Source organism: Phyllopteryx taeniolatus, chromosome 9 (genome assembly GCF_024500385.1).
Source record: "Phyllopteryx taeniolatus isolate TA_2022b chromosome 9, UOR_Ptae_1.2, whole genome shotgun sequence".
NCBI classification, from domain to species: domain Eukaryota; kingdom Metazoa; phylum Chordata; class Actinopteri; order Syngnathiformes; family Syngnathidae; genus Phyllopteryx; species Phyllopteryx taeniolatus.
The window spans coordinates 1488797-1502479 of NC_084510.1; the positions used below are offsets into that span (position 1 = coordinate 1488797).

General features: G+C 40.3%; 2 protein-coding genes across 3 annotated transcripts in view; one reads left to right on the forward strand and one right to left on the reverse strand.

Annotated features, from left to right (window-relative positions):
* Positions 1 to 13683, forward strand: part of p3h1 (prolyl 3-hydroxylase 1) — a 73615-nt gene that overhangs the window by 40724 nt on the left and 19208 nt on the right. The gene's annotated exons all lie outside the window — the stretch shown is intronic.
* LOC133483175 (uncharacterized) lies at positions 182 to 10745 on the reverse strand. Of its 2 annotated transcripts, XM_061783956.1 has the most exons (7): positions 10662 to 10745; positions 9890 to 9988; positions 9078 to 9179; positions 6491 to 6613; positions 2181 to 2291; positions 1875 to 1916; positions 182 to 1519 (listed from the first exon to the last, which is right to left on the reverse strand). In XM_061783956.1, the coding sequence occupies exons 2-7, from the start codon at positions 9977 to 9979 to the stop codon at positions 1472 to 1474; spliced, it is 516 nt and encodes a 171-aa protein (XP_061639940.1). In that variant the 5' UTR covers positions 9980 to 9988; positions 10662 to 10745; the 3' UTR covers positions 182 to 1471. The 2 variants fall into 2 exon arrangements, with proteins under 2 accessions (XP_061639940.1, XP_061639939.1); XM_061783955.1 differs by lacking the exons at positions 182 to 1519; positions 1875 to 1916; positions 2181 to 2291 and adding an exon at positions 3083 to 4144.

Consider the following 13683-nt stretch of genomic DNA (forward strand, 5'->3'; position numbering starts at 1 on the left):
TAAAGTTAAATCTTAAGAACTGAAACACAACTGGATTTATACCATACTGTACCCTCCAAAAGCATTCAAGAGCAAAACCAAGGTTTTAGTTTTAGTTGAACCGTATAATGGGGACATCTCAGTTTCAGCTCAAAGGATGAATATAAGAAAAGTTCAGTATTTTAGCTTGCATTACTTGGCATTTACATTGAGATGTGTTTAAAAACAAGGAATAGTACCATTTGGGCGTTTGATTTTTAGTTTAATATTTTCTGATCATTAAATTATGGTATAACCTCGGTATTCCCTGTTATAAGGCATGCATTTTTGTGTATCTCTTTTGGTTATACTCAATACAAAGGCACAAGTATAGTTCTCTGTTATTCTTTTTTTTTGTTTCTGATAATACAATGTTAGGTACAGAAATGGTTGAGTATTTTCTTTCCAGCAACAATAAGGCGTTATATGAAAGGCTGTTGATACCCCAAAAAAACACCATGTTGACATGCTGGTTGCTGTGTAGTGTAGGGACACAACCTATAGGCCATAAGTGCAAACTTCATGTAAATACAGCTAATACTAAGAAAATGGTGGCTGGCTTGACTTATACTCTTTTCCACTGGAGGCTGGCCTGAAGGCAGTGTTAAAGTGACAGAGGACACACGGCAACGACGACTACTGGTACATACCTTAGCAGCCGCCTGGTAATCCCCTTGCTTGGTCTCACTTTTTAGGAATTTAGAATAATGACTCACTTAGCTGTTCTTTAACTTGAAGCATCTGGGGTGTCGGCATATCTAGCTAGCTAACTGCATGCTGTTGTGGTAGAAATGAACAATGTGATTATAACAAAGTAACTTGCAATTGCAATGGATAGATGATTTTTTGAAGCAAGGCACTTTGAATTAATATAAAGTGGGGAAGGGGAAACCATTTTAGCTACGCCCAACCATTTTAGCTACGCCCAAGGATGACAGACTTGGTCAAAAATATTTTGAATGCTACATCTCCACAATTCCTTACCGCTTATTTCTCAGATTTTGCACGTTTTCAGCAACTATCTACATGTACATATAATGTATTTAGAAACGATGTCAAAACTCACTTTATGGGGCCTTTAAGTGGTATGCTGATGCTGTTCTTTCAGGTGATTCCAATCACTGTTACATGTCCTCTATTCTATGCTCTTTGTACATAGAAAACACTCAAAACTTTCTGTTATTCCTCTAAACGAACCTCTCTTTTGTGTTGATTTCCTCTGGTTTTTAGCTTTGACTTTGGAGTTGCAGTCAAGCAGGGATGTCCGACTGACCTCATTTTCTTCTTCTGACACATTGCCATCTCGGTACAAAAAGAAAAATGTTCAAATAAATAAACGTAACTTATTCTATGGCTTGTGTCTTAAAAAGGAAAAAGAACCCCTCAAACTGTAATTCTGTTACTCTTCTAAACTAACCTCTCATTTCTGTGGAGCTGCAGTCTTCCAGGGATGTCACACTGAATTCTTGTTCTGACCCCTGTTCATCTGACATGATGGAATCTAGATACATGAAATTGTTTAAATATAAATATATATATAATTATAAAGACATACATTATATATATCAATGTAGAATACAAATAACATATTTTCGTTGTGACTTCAATGGATTTACGGTGATCAAGACTGTAGATTTGATAGACAAATGGAAGCAGAGGACCACCAACTATCCCTCAGAAAAGTGCCACTTTTTAAATGACAATGTGCTGGGTGCAAGCGCTGCTATGTCACAGTCTGCTTTGCCATTCCCCTGAGTGGGGAGGAAGGGCTCTTACCCGTTTTGCCAAATGCGGAAGTAGGTTGCGTGTATATCAGATTAAAACTCAACTAAATTAAACCAAAAATAAACACATACCTTCCATATCTTCTTGAGATACCAACGCCACATCAACAGTGTCTACAATGGGAAGTCATAAAATATAAGAGTTGCAAAGCTGAAACTTAGGATCAACCTCTGACAATGAAGAGTATACAAAAGCATGATAAAAAGATGGACTGCTTATAAGGCTTAGCATAATATGTGTGGTGAGAGTCTACTATTACTATTATAAATTTGCCCTCTTCACCAGTATCTTAAGGTCTAATACCTACATTTGGGAAAAGCAGGATTTATAAATGGACAACAACATTATTCATTACATTATAATATAAGACTTAATACCATTTGGATCAATGTGAATTTCGTCCAGACTCTTCCCTTGGAATTCCCCAAGATGTTCCTTTTCCAATGCCAGGAGAACCTTGCTGATCTTCGCAAGCTGGATGGTGCCCTCTGGAAGGCAGTAGTGCTTTCTGTGAACAGCGATGTTATGGCCAAGGAAATCAGCCAATTGGTCAAGTTCTGTAGTCTTGAGATTCAGAATGGTTGAAAGGGTAGCAATGTGTTTCCTCAGTTTTGTTGAAGTTAGTGCTTTTGTATTTTTTATATTATCACATTCCTGTACAAACTGCCTCATGCAATCGCAACCCCTGATGTTATGGACGGAATGTAGCAATGCAAACAAGAATCTATTTTCATTCTGAACACCACACTCTTCTCGCTTCTCGATCAGAGTATCGAGCGATTCCTTCATGAGTGGGGTGAGAAGAACAGGAACTTTCCTTCCTCTCTTTCCTACAATGGTTATCCAGACAAAATATTGGCAAAGTTTCTTCTCCGGTGGTGTAAGGGCCAAGTTAACATCTTCGTGCATTTCTGATGTGTCTCTTGACAGGTAAGCAGACAAGTGCATTCTAGATACCTCTCCTTCTCTCCGGCTTTGAGGATGAAACCTCTTCTTTCAGGGCACTCAGATGTTCCTGCTGTTTCTCAGACAAGTAGAAAAGAAGATTTTGGACATCCTGAGTGAAGGGTAAGAGTTGAGGGGCATTCCATTTGGACTGGTCGAGCTGAGTTAGCGCTTGGCTTGCTATGTCAAATTTACAACTTTCTTTGTAGAGCTGTATGAATTCATCAGCATCATTGACAGTTTCTTTATCTTTTTTCTTCATTCCTTCAGATTTAATGTACATGGCCAAAGAATGCATGCTGTGTCCAACTTTGCGAGCCAGAGATGGACATTGCTATCGGCCAGTTGTATCACTGAATCCAGCCACGCGTCTTGGAGCTGTGACCATGACCATACATTTCAGTTCTTTAACAGTCTTCACAGGTGTAACTTCTTTGGCTGCCAGTAACAGTCTGCCAAGCTCTCTCAGTTTTTGACGTATATGCTGGTATTGGCTGGTTACCCTTACATTTTTCTTGAACAGTCTGTAACCATACTCTAGAATGCAGTGGTCTCCCTTAATAGCAATTGCAATCTTGTCTTGATTCATGCCACTCAAGAACTTCCAGTATGTACCACTAAGTCCTGCTGGGGCAGGCTCAGCAAAAGCACACAATGCTTGGACTCTTGTTTTACCTGGTTTAGATTTCTGATCCTGAGGCTTGAATTTGAAGATCTTAAAATGCCGCCACATTACTCTCTTTGTGAACAATCCATAGCAGTACACACAATGCGCAAATACGTGCCCTTCCTTTTTTTCCTTTGGTTGTTTGGACGATATGAGTTTGCCTTTTTCCCTCGCCAATACTTCAGTATTTTGACTAAAGTTCCCCTTGTTTCGTATATAATCCAACTGCAGCTTACTTTCTTTTGAGTTTTGGGGAAAACTAAACGCTTTAGCAACATCAACCTTATCGCTGTGTTGACGCCACAAGTGCCTTGACATTTTCTGAACTACTTGTTCACAAAACAGGCAGTGATGTTTTTTGTTATATCTTTTTGAACCATTCTGCTTCTTCATAACAGGACTGACAAAGACAGATGCCTTATTTTGGTGGTGCATTGAAACACTGAGCTCCTTGTTAGCATCATGTCTGCGAGCACGAAATTTTAGTTGAGGGTCATGGCTTGTTTCAAAGCTTCGACTCTGACTGGAAGTTGGGCTTGAAGATTTGAGCTGATTCTGACTGGAAGGTTTGCATTTGCTCTTATTAGTAGATGCAATTATTTTCGTTTTATCATTTTCCAGGGATAACTCTATGCTACAGTCACTGTCTGTCCACTCCTCAGGTTTTGGAATATACTCGTCTTCACTATCCGAACTTGAGAAGTCATATCCAAGGTTATTCATTGGAATCTTTAGAAGAAAGAAAAAGAATGTAAAAAAAAAACACAACCTCTAAATGATTTATCTTATTACTAATAATGACTTAAGATACACCCCCAGCAGAAATTCTCTAAAGTACTTTGATAAGTAACACTGAAAACAATAAATATACCTAATACGTAAAGCAGCATCTCCAAAATCAACTTTTTCTCAGGAACACTTGCATCACTTATGCACACATGCTCACATATACATATAGATATATATACATATATACATACAGTATGTACAACCCCAATTCCAATGAACTTGGGACATTGTGTTAAACAAATAAAACCGAATACAATGATTTGCAAATCATGTTCAACCTATATTTAATTGAAACACTACAAAGACAAGACTTTTAATGTTCAAACTGATCAACTATTGTTTTTAGCAAATAATCATTAACTTAGAATTTTATGGCTGCAACATGTTCCAAAAGAGCTGAGACAGGTGGCAAAAAAGACTGAGAAAGTTGAGGAATGCTCATTAAACACCTGTTTGGAACATCCCACAGGTGAACAGGCTAATTGGGAACAGGCGGGTGCCATGATTGGGTATAAAAGGAGCTTCCCTGAATTGCTCAGTCATTCACAAGCAAAGATGGGGCGAGGTTCACCTCTTTGTGAACAAGTGCGTGAGAAAATAGTCCAAAGGTTTAAGGACAATGTTCCTCAACGTACAATTGCAATAAATTTAGGGATTTCATCATCTATGGTCCATAATATCATCAATAGGTTCAGAGAATCTGGAGAAATCACTGCATGTAAGCGGCAAGGCCGAAAACCAACATTGAATGCCCGTGACCTTCGAACCCTCAGGCGGCACTGCATCAAAAACCAACATCAATGCGTAAAGGATATCACCACATGGGCTCAGGAACACTTCAGAAAACCAATGTCAGTAAATACAGTTTGGCGCTACATCCATACGTGGAACTTGAAAGTCTACGATACAAAGCAAAAGCCATTTATCAACAAACGCCCCCGACCTCATCTAAGATGGACTGATGCAAAGTGGAAAAGTGTTCTGTGGTCCGACAAGTCCACATTTCAAATTGTTTTTGGAAATTGTGGAGTCGTGTCCTCCGGGCCAAAGAGGAAAAGAACCATCTGGACTGTTATGGACGCAAAGTTGAAAAGCCAGCATCTGTGATGGTATGGGGCTGTGTTAGTGCCAATGGCATTGGTAACTTACACATCTGTGAAGGCACCATTAATTCTGAAAGGTACATACAGGTTTTGGAGAAATATATGCTGCCATTCAAGCAGCGTCTTTTTCATGGACGCTCCTGCTTATTTCAGCAAGACAATGCCAAACCACATTCTGCACGCGTTACAACAGCGTGGCTTCGTCGTAAAAGAGTGCGGGTACTAGACTGGCCTGCCTGCAGTCCAGACCTGTCTCCCATTGAAAATGTGTGGTGCATTATGAAGCGTAAAATACGACAACGGAGACCCCGGACTGTTGAACAGCTGAAGTGGAACATCAAGCAAGAATGGGAAAGAATTCCACCCAAAAAAGCTTCAACAATTAGTGTCCTCATTTCCCAAACGTTTATTGAATGTTGTTAAAAGAAAAGGTGATGTAACGTAGTGGTAAACATGACCCTATCCCAGGTTTTTTGGAACGTGTTGCAGCCATAAAATTCTAAGTTAATGATTATTTGCTAAAACAATAAAGTTTATCAGTTTGAACATTAAATATCTTGTCTTTGTAGTGTATTCAATTAAATATAGATCGAACATGATTTGCAAATCATTGTATTCTGGTTTTGTTTATGTTTAACACAACGTCCCAACTTCATTGGAATTGGGGTTGTACATGCATATATACTAGGGCTAGGAAAACGTATTCGTTAATCAAATTAATTCTCAAATTCCAATGAAAAAAAAAAAATACCGAATCAAGATTTTCACATTCAAATGGAAATGAATGAACTCAAGAATCTTATTCTGCCAGCCAGCGTGGACTACGCATTTTGCGTCACAGAGACCGTCTTAAAACAGACCTTGGCCAAGGCAAGGCATCATGATTAAAGTAAGCCATTTTAAACTAACAAGAAGCGGTTTTGGCTACAGCTTTTTACGGAGGGAAAACGTGCCTGCTGTCTTTGTTGTTGTGACTGAATATGCAACCTCAAAGAACTCTAACTAGGACTTAAACAGGGCTATAGATATAATATTCAAATTATATTTTTCATTTGTTGGACAATGACGTATTTATTTCAGAATAGTACAAAGAGTAAGGATTTGCTTTTTTAGGCGGCGATATGCTCATATTTCACAACTCTACCTTTAAGTTATAAGGACTTGCAAAGAAAAAAGGGCTTACCGGATTGCTACAGCCTCTCCTTGGCCTTTGTGAAGCCACTTCAGAATTAGAAGTGGAAAGGCCCTCTGAACCATCATCACTTGAATCATAGAGAGAATCAGAAAAAGCTGGTAGTTTATTCATCTACAAAGAAGGAGATATGTCATGGTTACCCATTTTTGTTCATTCTTTTCAAATCAAACACAAGGTGACAATAGTCTGTCAACAAGTTATATTAAAAGTGTCATCACCATATCAGAATGCTTTTTGTCCTTCTCAGCTTCGGAACAATCGCATCATCTGATAGCACAGTGGAATGGTCTGTTATGCTGTCCTCATTATTGATTTTAAACCATATACCTGAAGATGAATCTGTATCCGGCTTCAAAAAGTGATTCAAGTTATAGCTAGCTATATCTAGTTTTGTTTACTTTCTATTTAGGCTAAAGAGAACGGAATGAACCACTGAATCCATCCATCCATCCATCCATTTTCTGAGCCGCTTCTCCTCACTAGGGTCGCGGGCGTGCTGGAGCCTATCCCAGCTGTCATCGGGCAGGAGGCGGGGTACACCCTGAACTGGTTGCCAGCCAATCGCAGGGCACATCGAAACAAACAACCATTCACACTCACAGTCATGCCTACGGGAAATTTAGAGTCTCCAATTAATGCATGTTTTTGGGATGTGGGAGGAAACCGGAGTGCCTGGAGAAAACCCACGCAGGCACGGGGAGAACATGCAAACTCCACACAGGCGGGGCCGGGGATAGAACCCGGGTCCTCAGAACTGTGAGGCTGACGCTCTAACCAGTCGTCCACCGTGCCGCCGAACCACTGAATCATACCAGAATATTTTCCGTCTTCCTCCGCAGTTGAACAACTTTGTCTTTCAAATCCTCATCAGATTCATCACTGTCAGGATAATGCACAAGGGAAAGGAACTTGACAGTACAAACCTAAATGGAATTCAAAGCAAGATTTTTATACATTAAGAATTGTAAATAATCATGCGGTCACATTATTCACAAAGTACAAAAGGTAGTGCATGTGAAAACCATTTCTGACATAGCATGTAACTTGAGGCTTAAGGGCTCTACAAATTTCACAATACAAGGAGCTGCAGTGGAACGTGTTCAGAATAAAAAAAAATTACAAAACAATTTAGGGAGTATGTAAGTAAAAATGTACATTTGAAATTGACATATTTTTAAAAAGTGTTACTTTTTTACACATCCATCCATCCATTTTCTGAGCCGCTTATCCTCACAAGGGTGGCGGGAGTGCTGGAGCCTATCCCAGCTATCATTGGGCAGAAGGCGCGGTACACCCTGAACTGATTTCCAGCCAATCGCGGGCCACACATAAACAAACAACCATTTGCACTCACAGGCACATTCACACCTATAGGAAATTTAGAGTCTTCAATTAACCTACCATGCATGTTTTTGGGATGTGGGAGGAAACCGGAGTGCCCGGAGAAAACCCACACAGGCACAAGGAGAACATGCAAACTCCACACAGGCGGGGCCGGGGATTGAACCCCGCTCCTCAGAACTGTGAGGTATATGCTCTAACCAGTCGGCCGCCCCTTGCCGCCACTTTTTTATACAGTTTTTACATTTAAATTTGTTTTGTTATCCATTGTCCATCCATTGTCTTCCGCTTATCCGAGGAAGCCCAGACTTCCCTCTCCCCAGCCAATTCCTCTAGCTCTTCCGAGGGGATCCCAAGGCGTTCCCAGGCAAGCCAAGAGACGTAGTCTCTCCAGTGTATCCTGGGTCGTCCCCGGGGTCTCCTCCCAGTGGGACATGCCCCGAACACCTCACCAGGGAGGCCACCTCATCTGGCTCGTCTCAATGCAGAGGAGCAGCGGCTCTACTCTGAGCCCCTCCCGGATGACAGAGCTTCTCACCTTATCTCTAAGGGAGAGCCCAGACACCCTGCAGAGGAAATTTATTTTGGCTGCTTGTAACCGGGATCTTCTTCTTTCGGTCATGACCCACAGCTCGTGACCAGGTGCGGGTAGGAACGTAGATCGACTGGTAAATTGAGAGCTTCGCCTTTCGGCTGAGCTCCTTCTTCACCACAACAGACCGATACAAAGTCTCTCTCTTGTCTTTGTCTCAGTGGATTTGGATTCCTGGCATCTCTTGATCTGAGATGAGACTTGCTTTGAGTACCATAAAGGTAGTAAAGTGCTATACAAGTGAAAGCCAACGATCTGGTCTTAAGTACAACATTACTCCTTAACTCTTCTAACGTGATCTCTCTTTGAATCCTAATCACAAGTGTCGTAACATCATAAAAGGTGCGGCACTAAATCATATTCAAAATACCTTTTTAAACCTATAAGAGTTTAGTGAAAGACTAGAAACAAAATTGTGTGCAATAAGGCAAGACGAGAAACATATCTGTGTATGAGCTTAATTGGGCCTGAGTAGGACAAGACTGGAAAGGTTTCCGTCAGATAAACTGTTCTCTTAATCAGGAGTCTACCACAACATTCAGTAAGTCTGAACAGTTGTATCAGAACAGTAATGTAACAAAGTAATATACTGTGCATTTAAAAAATTAAAACATATTAAGACAGTGTCTATGACTCCATTACCTGTGTGCTAAAATCATTTCCCTTTGAGTCATTGTTGGAAGTCTGATCTACAATGAATGTCTCATATTTGACTCCCACATCAGGATACTGTCTTTTTGTCACCTGGAATTCAGATGAAGGACAAGAAAACAAGAACTGATCACAATCATGTCGGACAAGTGTCACAACAACATACAAGGTGCAGCATTAGATCATTTTCAAAATAACCTTTTAAAAACTTAAGAATTCAAAAAGTGTAAATTGCCAATTGTACTCACTTGGTTTTGAATCAGAATAGCGTCAATAAAATTAAGTAAACACCTGCGGGAGGGCCCCATTAGGGTAAGACGAGATACAAAAGTGCGTGTGTGTGTGTAGGACAAGTGTCACAACAATATATAAGGCGCTGCACTGGACTGTATTCAAAATACAGTTTTAAAACCTATAATAGTTCAGCAAGTATAAAAGACACTTATACTCACTTTTTAATTTCTGGTTTAGAAATTGAAAGGTGTGACTAAAATCGGGTAAAATGACCTTAGAGTCAGGACCCTACGTCAGGGCCCCATCAGGGCAAGACTAGAAACGTGTGTGTAATACGGCAATACCAGAAATATATCTGTGTGAGAAGTTAATTGGGCCCCATTAGGATAAGACTGGAAAGGTGTCGGTCCGGTAAACAGTTCTCTCATCCAGGAGTCTATCACAACATCCGATGAGTAATTCTGTCTGATCAGCTGTATCAGGAAAGTCACCATGTGACGGTGTAAGCAATATACTGTACATTTCCAAATGATCAGTTATTTAAGACAGTGTCTACATTACTCCATTACCTGTGTGCTGGCATCATCTTCTTTTGAGTCCTCGGACGTTTGATCTGCAGTACATGACTCAGGTTGTCCTGCAATAGAAGGATACTGCATGTTTGTCACCTGGAATTCAGATAAAGGACAAGAACACAAAGTACTGAACAAAATCATGATGTAGGATGAGTGTCAAAACAACATATCAGGCGCTGCACTGGACTGTATTCAAAATACAGTTTTAAAAACTATAATAGTTCAACAAGTATAAAAGGACACTTATACTCACTTGGTTTAGAAATTGAAAGGTGTGACTAAAATTGAGTAAAATGACCAAATAGTCAGGACCCTACGTCAGGGCCCCATCAGGTCAAGACTAGAAACGTGTGTGTAATACGGCAAGTCTAGAAATATATCTGTGTGTGAGGTTAATTGGGCCCCATTAGGGTAAGACTGGAAAGGTTATGGTCCGATAACCAGTTCTCTCATCCAGGAGTCTATCACAACATCCGATGAGTAATTCTGTCTGATCAGCTGTATCAGGAAAGGCATCATGTGACGATGTAAGCAATATACTGTACATTTCCAAATTATCAGCTATTTAAGACAGTGTCTACATTACTCCATTACCAGTGTGGTGGCATTAGCAGCTAGGCATCATAATGGTCACTACACAATGCTAACATTAACAGCTAGCGATCTGGATAAAATGGTACATTTAATAATACAACACTCAAGTTATTGTTGCACTAAGTTAGCGAACAATTGTGGAAGATGATGAGAAAATAAAAATTAAATGTACCTGTTAATAGGAATAGATGAGTCTTCAAATTAGCCACAGTAGCCTATCTGCATTGGCTTGGACCGTCAAACTGGTCTCAGACAGTGTGCTACCTGAATTGGCTCCATGTGTGGCTGATGAGGTCACACGTGAATCATGTGTCACATGACGTTCCAGGCTGTGTCTTATTGGCTAAAGCCACACACACTCTCCCGCGCTGTGTGTGCACTGCAGTACCACAGAACCAACTCTTGAGGCAGAGAGAGCAAAAACCTTCACACATATCTCTCAAGTTTTTATTGCTTCAAAGGACAAGTTAAAAAAATGCAACAGGCATATTAGAGGAGGCTTTTTGAGCTAATCTAAAGCAAAAAACAGTCTGGGGCCCGGCATTTTGGGCCCCGCAACGGCTTTGGGCCCATACTGTTGGTGTATTCCTGGTCCTTGGGACTCACATAGTAAGAAATGCGAGAGCATACACACACACACACACACCACACACAGACACACATACATGATACATGACGACGATACTTGACGTCACCGCAGAAAAACTTACCGGTGACAGGTTTAGCAGTGGTAACACTGTGTTTAAATATTAAAGCAGTGAGCGATTGGTGACGGCATAGTGAAATGTTTACTTACAACTTAGCTGGCGGCTCCTTGGCTTGCTCGCTAGCTTCCCCATAGATGAAGTCACAAGCAGTCCAAATGACTCTGACAGCTCAGTTTTCTTCGTAAATATTATCCAAAATGAATCCCTCCAGTGAAAACCATCCAGAGTCACCTTCCATTCCTTCGCTTTTAAACAACGGGACTGCAAAACGGCCATTCAGCCAATGGAAATGGTGGCTGCAGTATATGTAGCTATGTTGTGCCCACTTGGTGCTCTGGTAAACTCCTGACAAGGTTGCTCAGCCCGTTAGTATGAATGCGGGCAAGTGCTCAAATCAACAGCCAGCCTCTCTCACCCCACATTAAAAATGTAATCATGCGAAATAATAATTTATTTATTTATTTATTTTTTTAATAACTGTACGAGATTACAGTTACATTTAAAAAAAATCCTGAATACGTAACGCCGGTACATGTATTGCGTGACACCTGTCCAAGCCTGTTTCCACGTACCCCCAACAATGTACAATGTGTGGGGGTACGCTAGTTTACTTGACTATGATGGAGGGCCAAGAGATTCTCAGTCACTTCCATAAAGAATTCAAGAATGTGCATTATGCTCTTCATTTTTTCTTTGCGGGAGCATAGCCAGCTGTTGGCTAAAGCCGGATCTGTAAAGTGCTTAAGTATGCACATTTTAGCGCGGGCGCACAGGCGATAGTAGCTTATCATTCAATGCTTACAATGCTTGGCTGTGAGAGAGGCACATACTCGCAGTTTGCGAGTCAGAATTAGCATTTTTCGCTTAAAAAAAAAAAACAGGGAAAAGCAAAACTGTGAATCAGTTTTACTGCGGAGACGGTCACGAAGACGGCAGCATGCAAGGGGCATATGCGACACAATGTGCTAATGTCACCGATGCTTGGATGCGGAAGTGAAGCTCATCATCACTTACCCAAACAGAGGAGGGTTTTGGTGAAGGGACATGGGAAATATTTGTTTTCTCTCGAGGTTTCTTCATTTTAGTTTGAACAAATTCAACACTTCCAAAAGTTGTTGTAGAACAATGAATATTTGTCTCATTCCTAGTCAGCTGGTCTAAGCTCATCAATGCACAGCTATGGACCCAATGTATTTATATGTCACAAAATGCTAAAATGCTAGTTGCTTCAGTGAAGATGCACAAAGGCAGTTAATGCTTTTATTTGTTTTTAAATTAATGCCATATCTTTTATGCACAAAGTGAATTTAAGAAATAAAAACTGTTGGTTTTATTAAAAAAGAAACCAATGAGTCATATGTTATTAAGTGAAAGGTCCTATTTTCTCTTTTGTGTTCAAAAGTGCAAAGCTGTCAAATGTTACGGAGCGTCCGTATTCTGTTATGGCACTCACTGAACGTTGGCTCGTTACGGCCGTAACACTGATTGCTCCAGATATTGGAAAAAGAAAATGTAGCTGGGATAGGCTCCAGCACGTCTGCGACCCTAGTGAGGATAAGCGGTACAGAATGAATGAATGAATGAATGAATCCATAGACAGATATTTTTGATTATGGCATGCCAAAATCTCATGTGCTGGTACTTTGATGCAGGCTGCAACTGCATCCGCCATTTCAAGGTTGATGTAATAAAAACATTAAAATGACAAATATTGAAGCCATACTTGATTAATGATTATGACTGTCCCACGGTAATGTTCTTGACAAAAAATTTTAAAATGTGGAAATTTAGACAAATTTGGACATATTGTTCCTGAAGTTAATTTTTATAGTTTGGCAGCTCTGTAATTGCACTTTAACCAAGCAAAAATATAGTTTATCCAAATAATCAATTGTTTGATAGAATGTTGAGCACGATACTCAAGTACTAAAATATTCGTTAGCTGCAGCCCTACATTCAACGGCCCCATTAAATCCTTGTATTTTTATTGTTTCATAAAATCCTTGGTTCGGGTACCTGTGCGTTTAAGTTGAACAAAATTGCTTCTCAAAATTAGAAAGTTGCTCTTCAAATGAAGCAATGATTAGCAAAACTGCTCCTCAGAAAAAAAAAAAAAATTTTGAGCTTTGTTCCTTCACTTTTTTGTCCCAGTGCTGGCAGGTATCTTCAGGTTGTGTACACTGAACAGTAGACCGAGCAGTACAGGTTTGTTGTACTTCACAACACCCGACTTTCCATCTGCAATGGAAACTTCTGTTGTGATACCCCTTCATGCCTTTTTCATAAATTTGTCGGTCGGTAACTTCTGCACTACTGCGTGTTCTTCATGACAGTTCATGTACAGATCCTTCTTCAGCATTCTTTCCGCACATTGGAAGCTTTTGCAGAACCAGTCACAATAAACTTTTGTGCCACAATGCTGAGTTTGACACAGACGAGACATGAGCAGCCTTCCTATACCCAGACCCACTAGTTCTTCGACCTGCT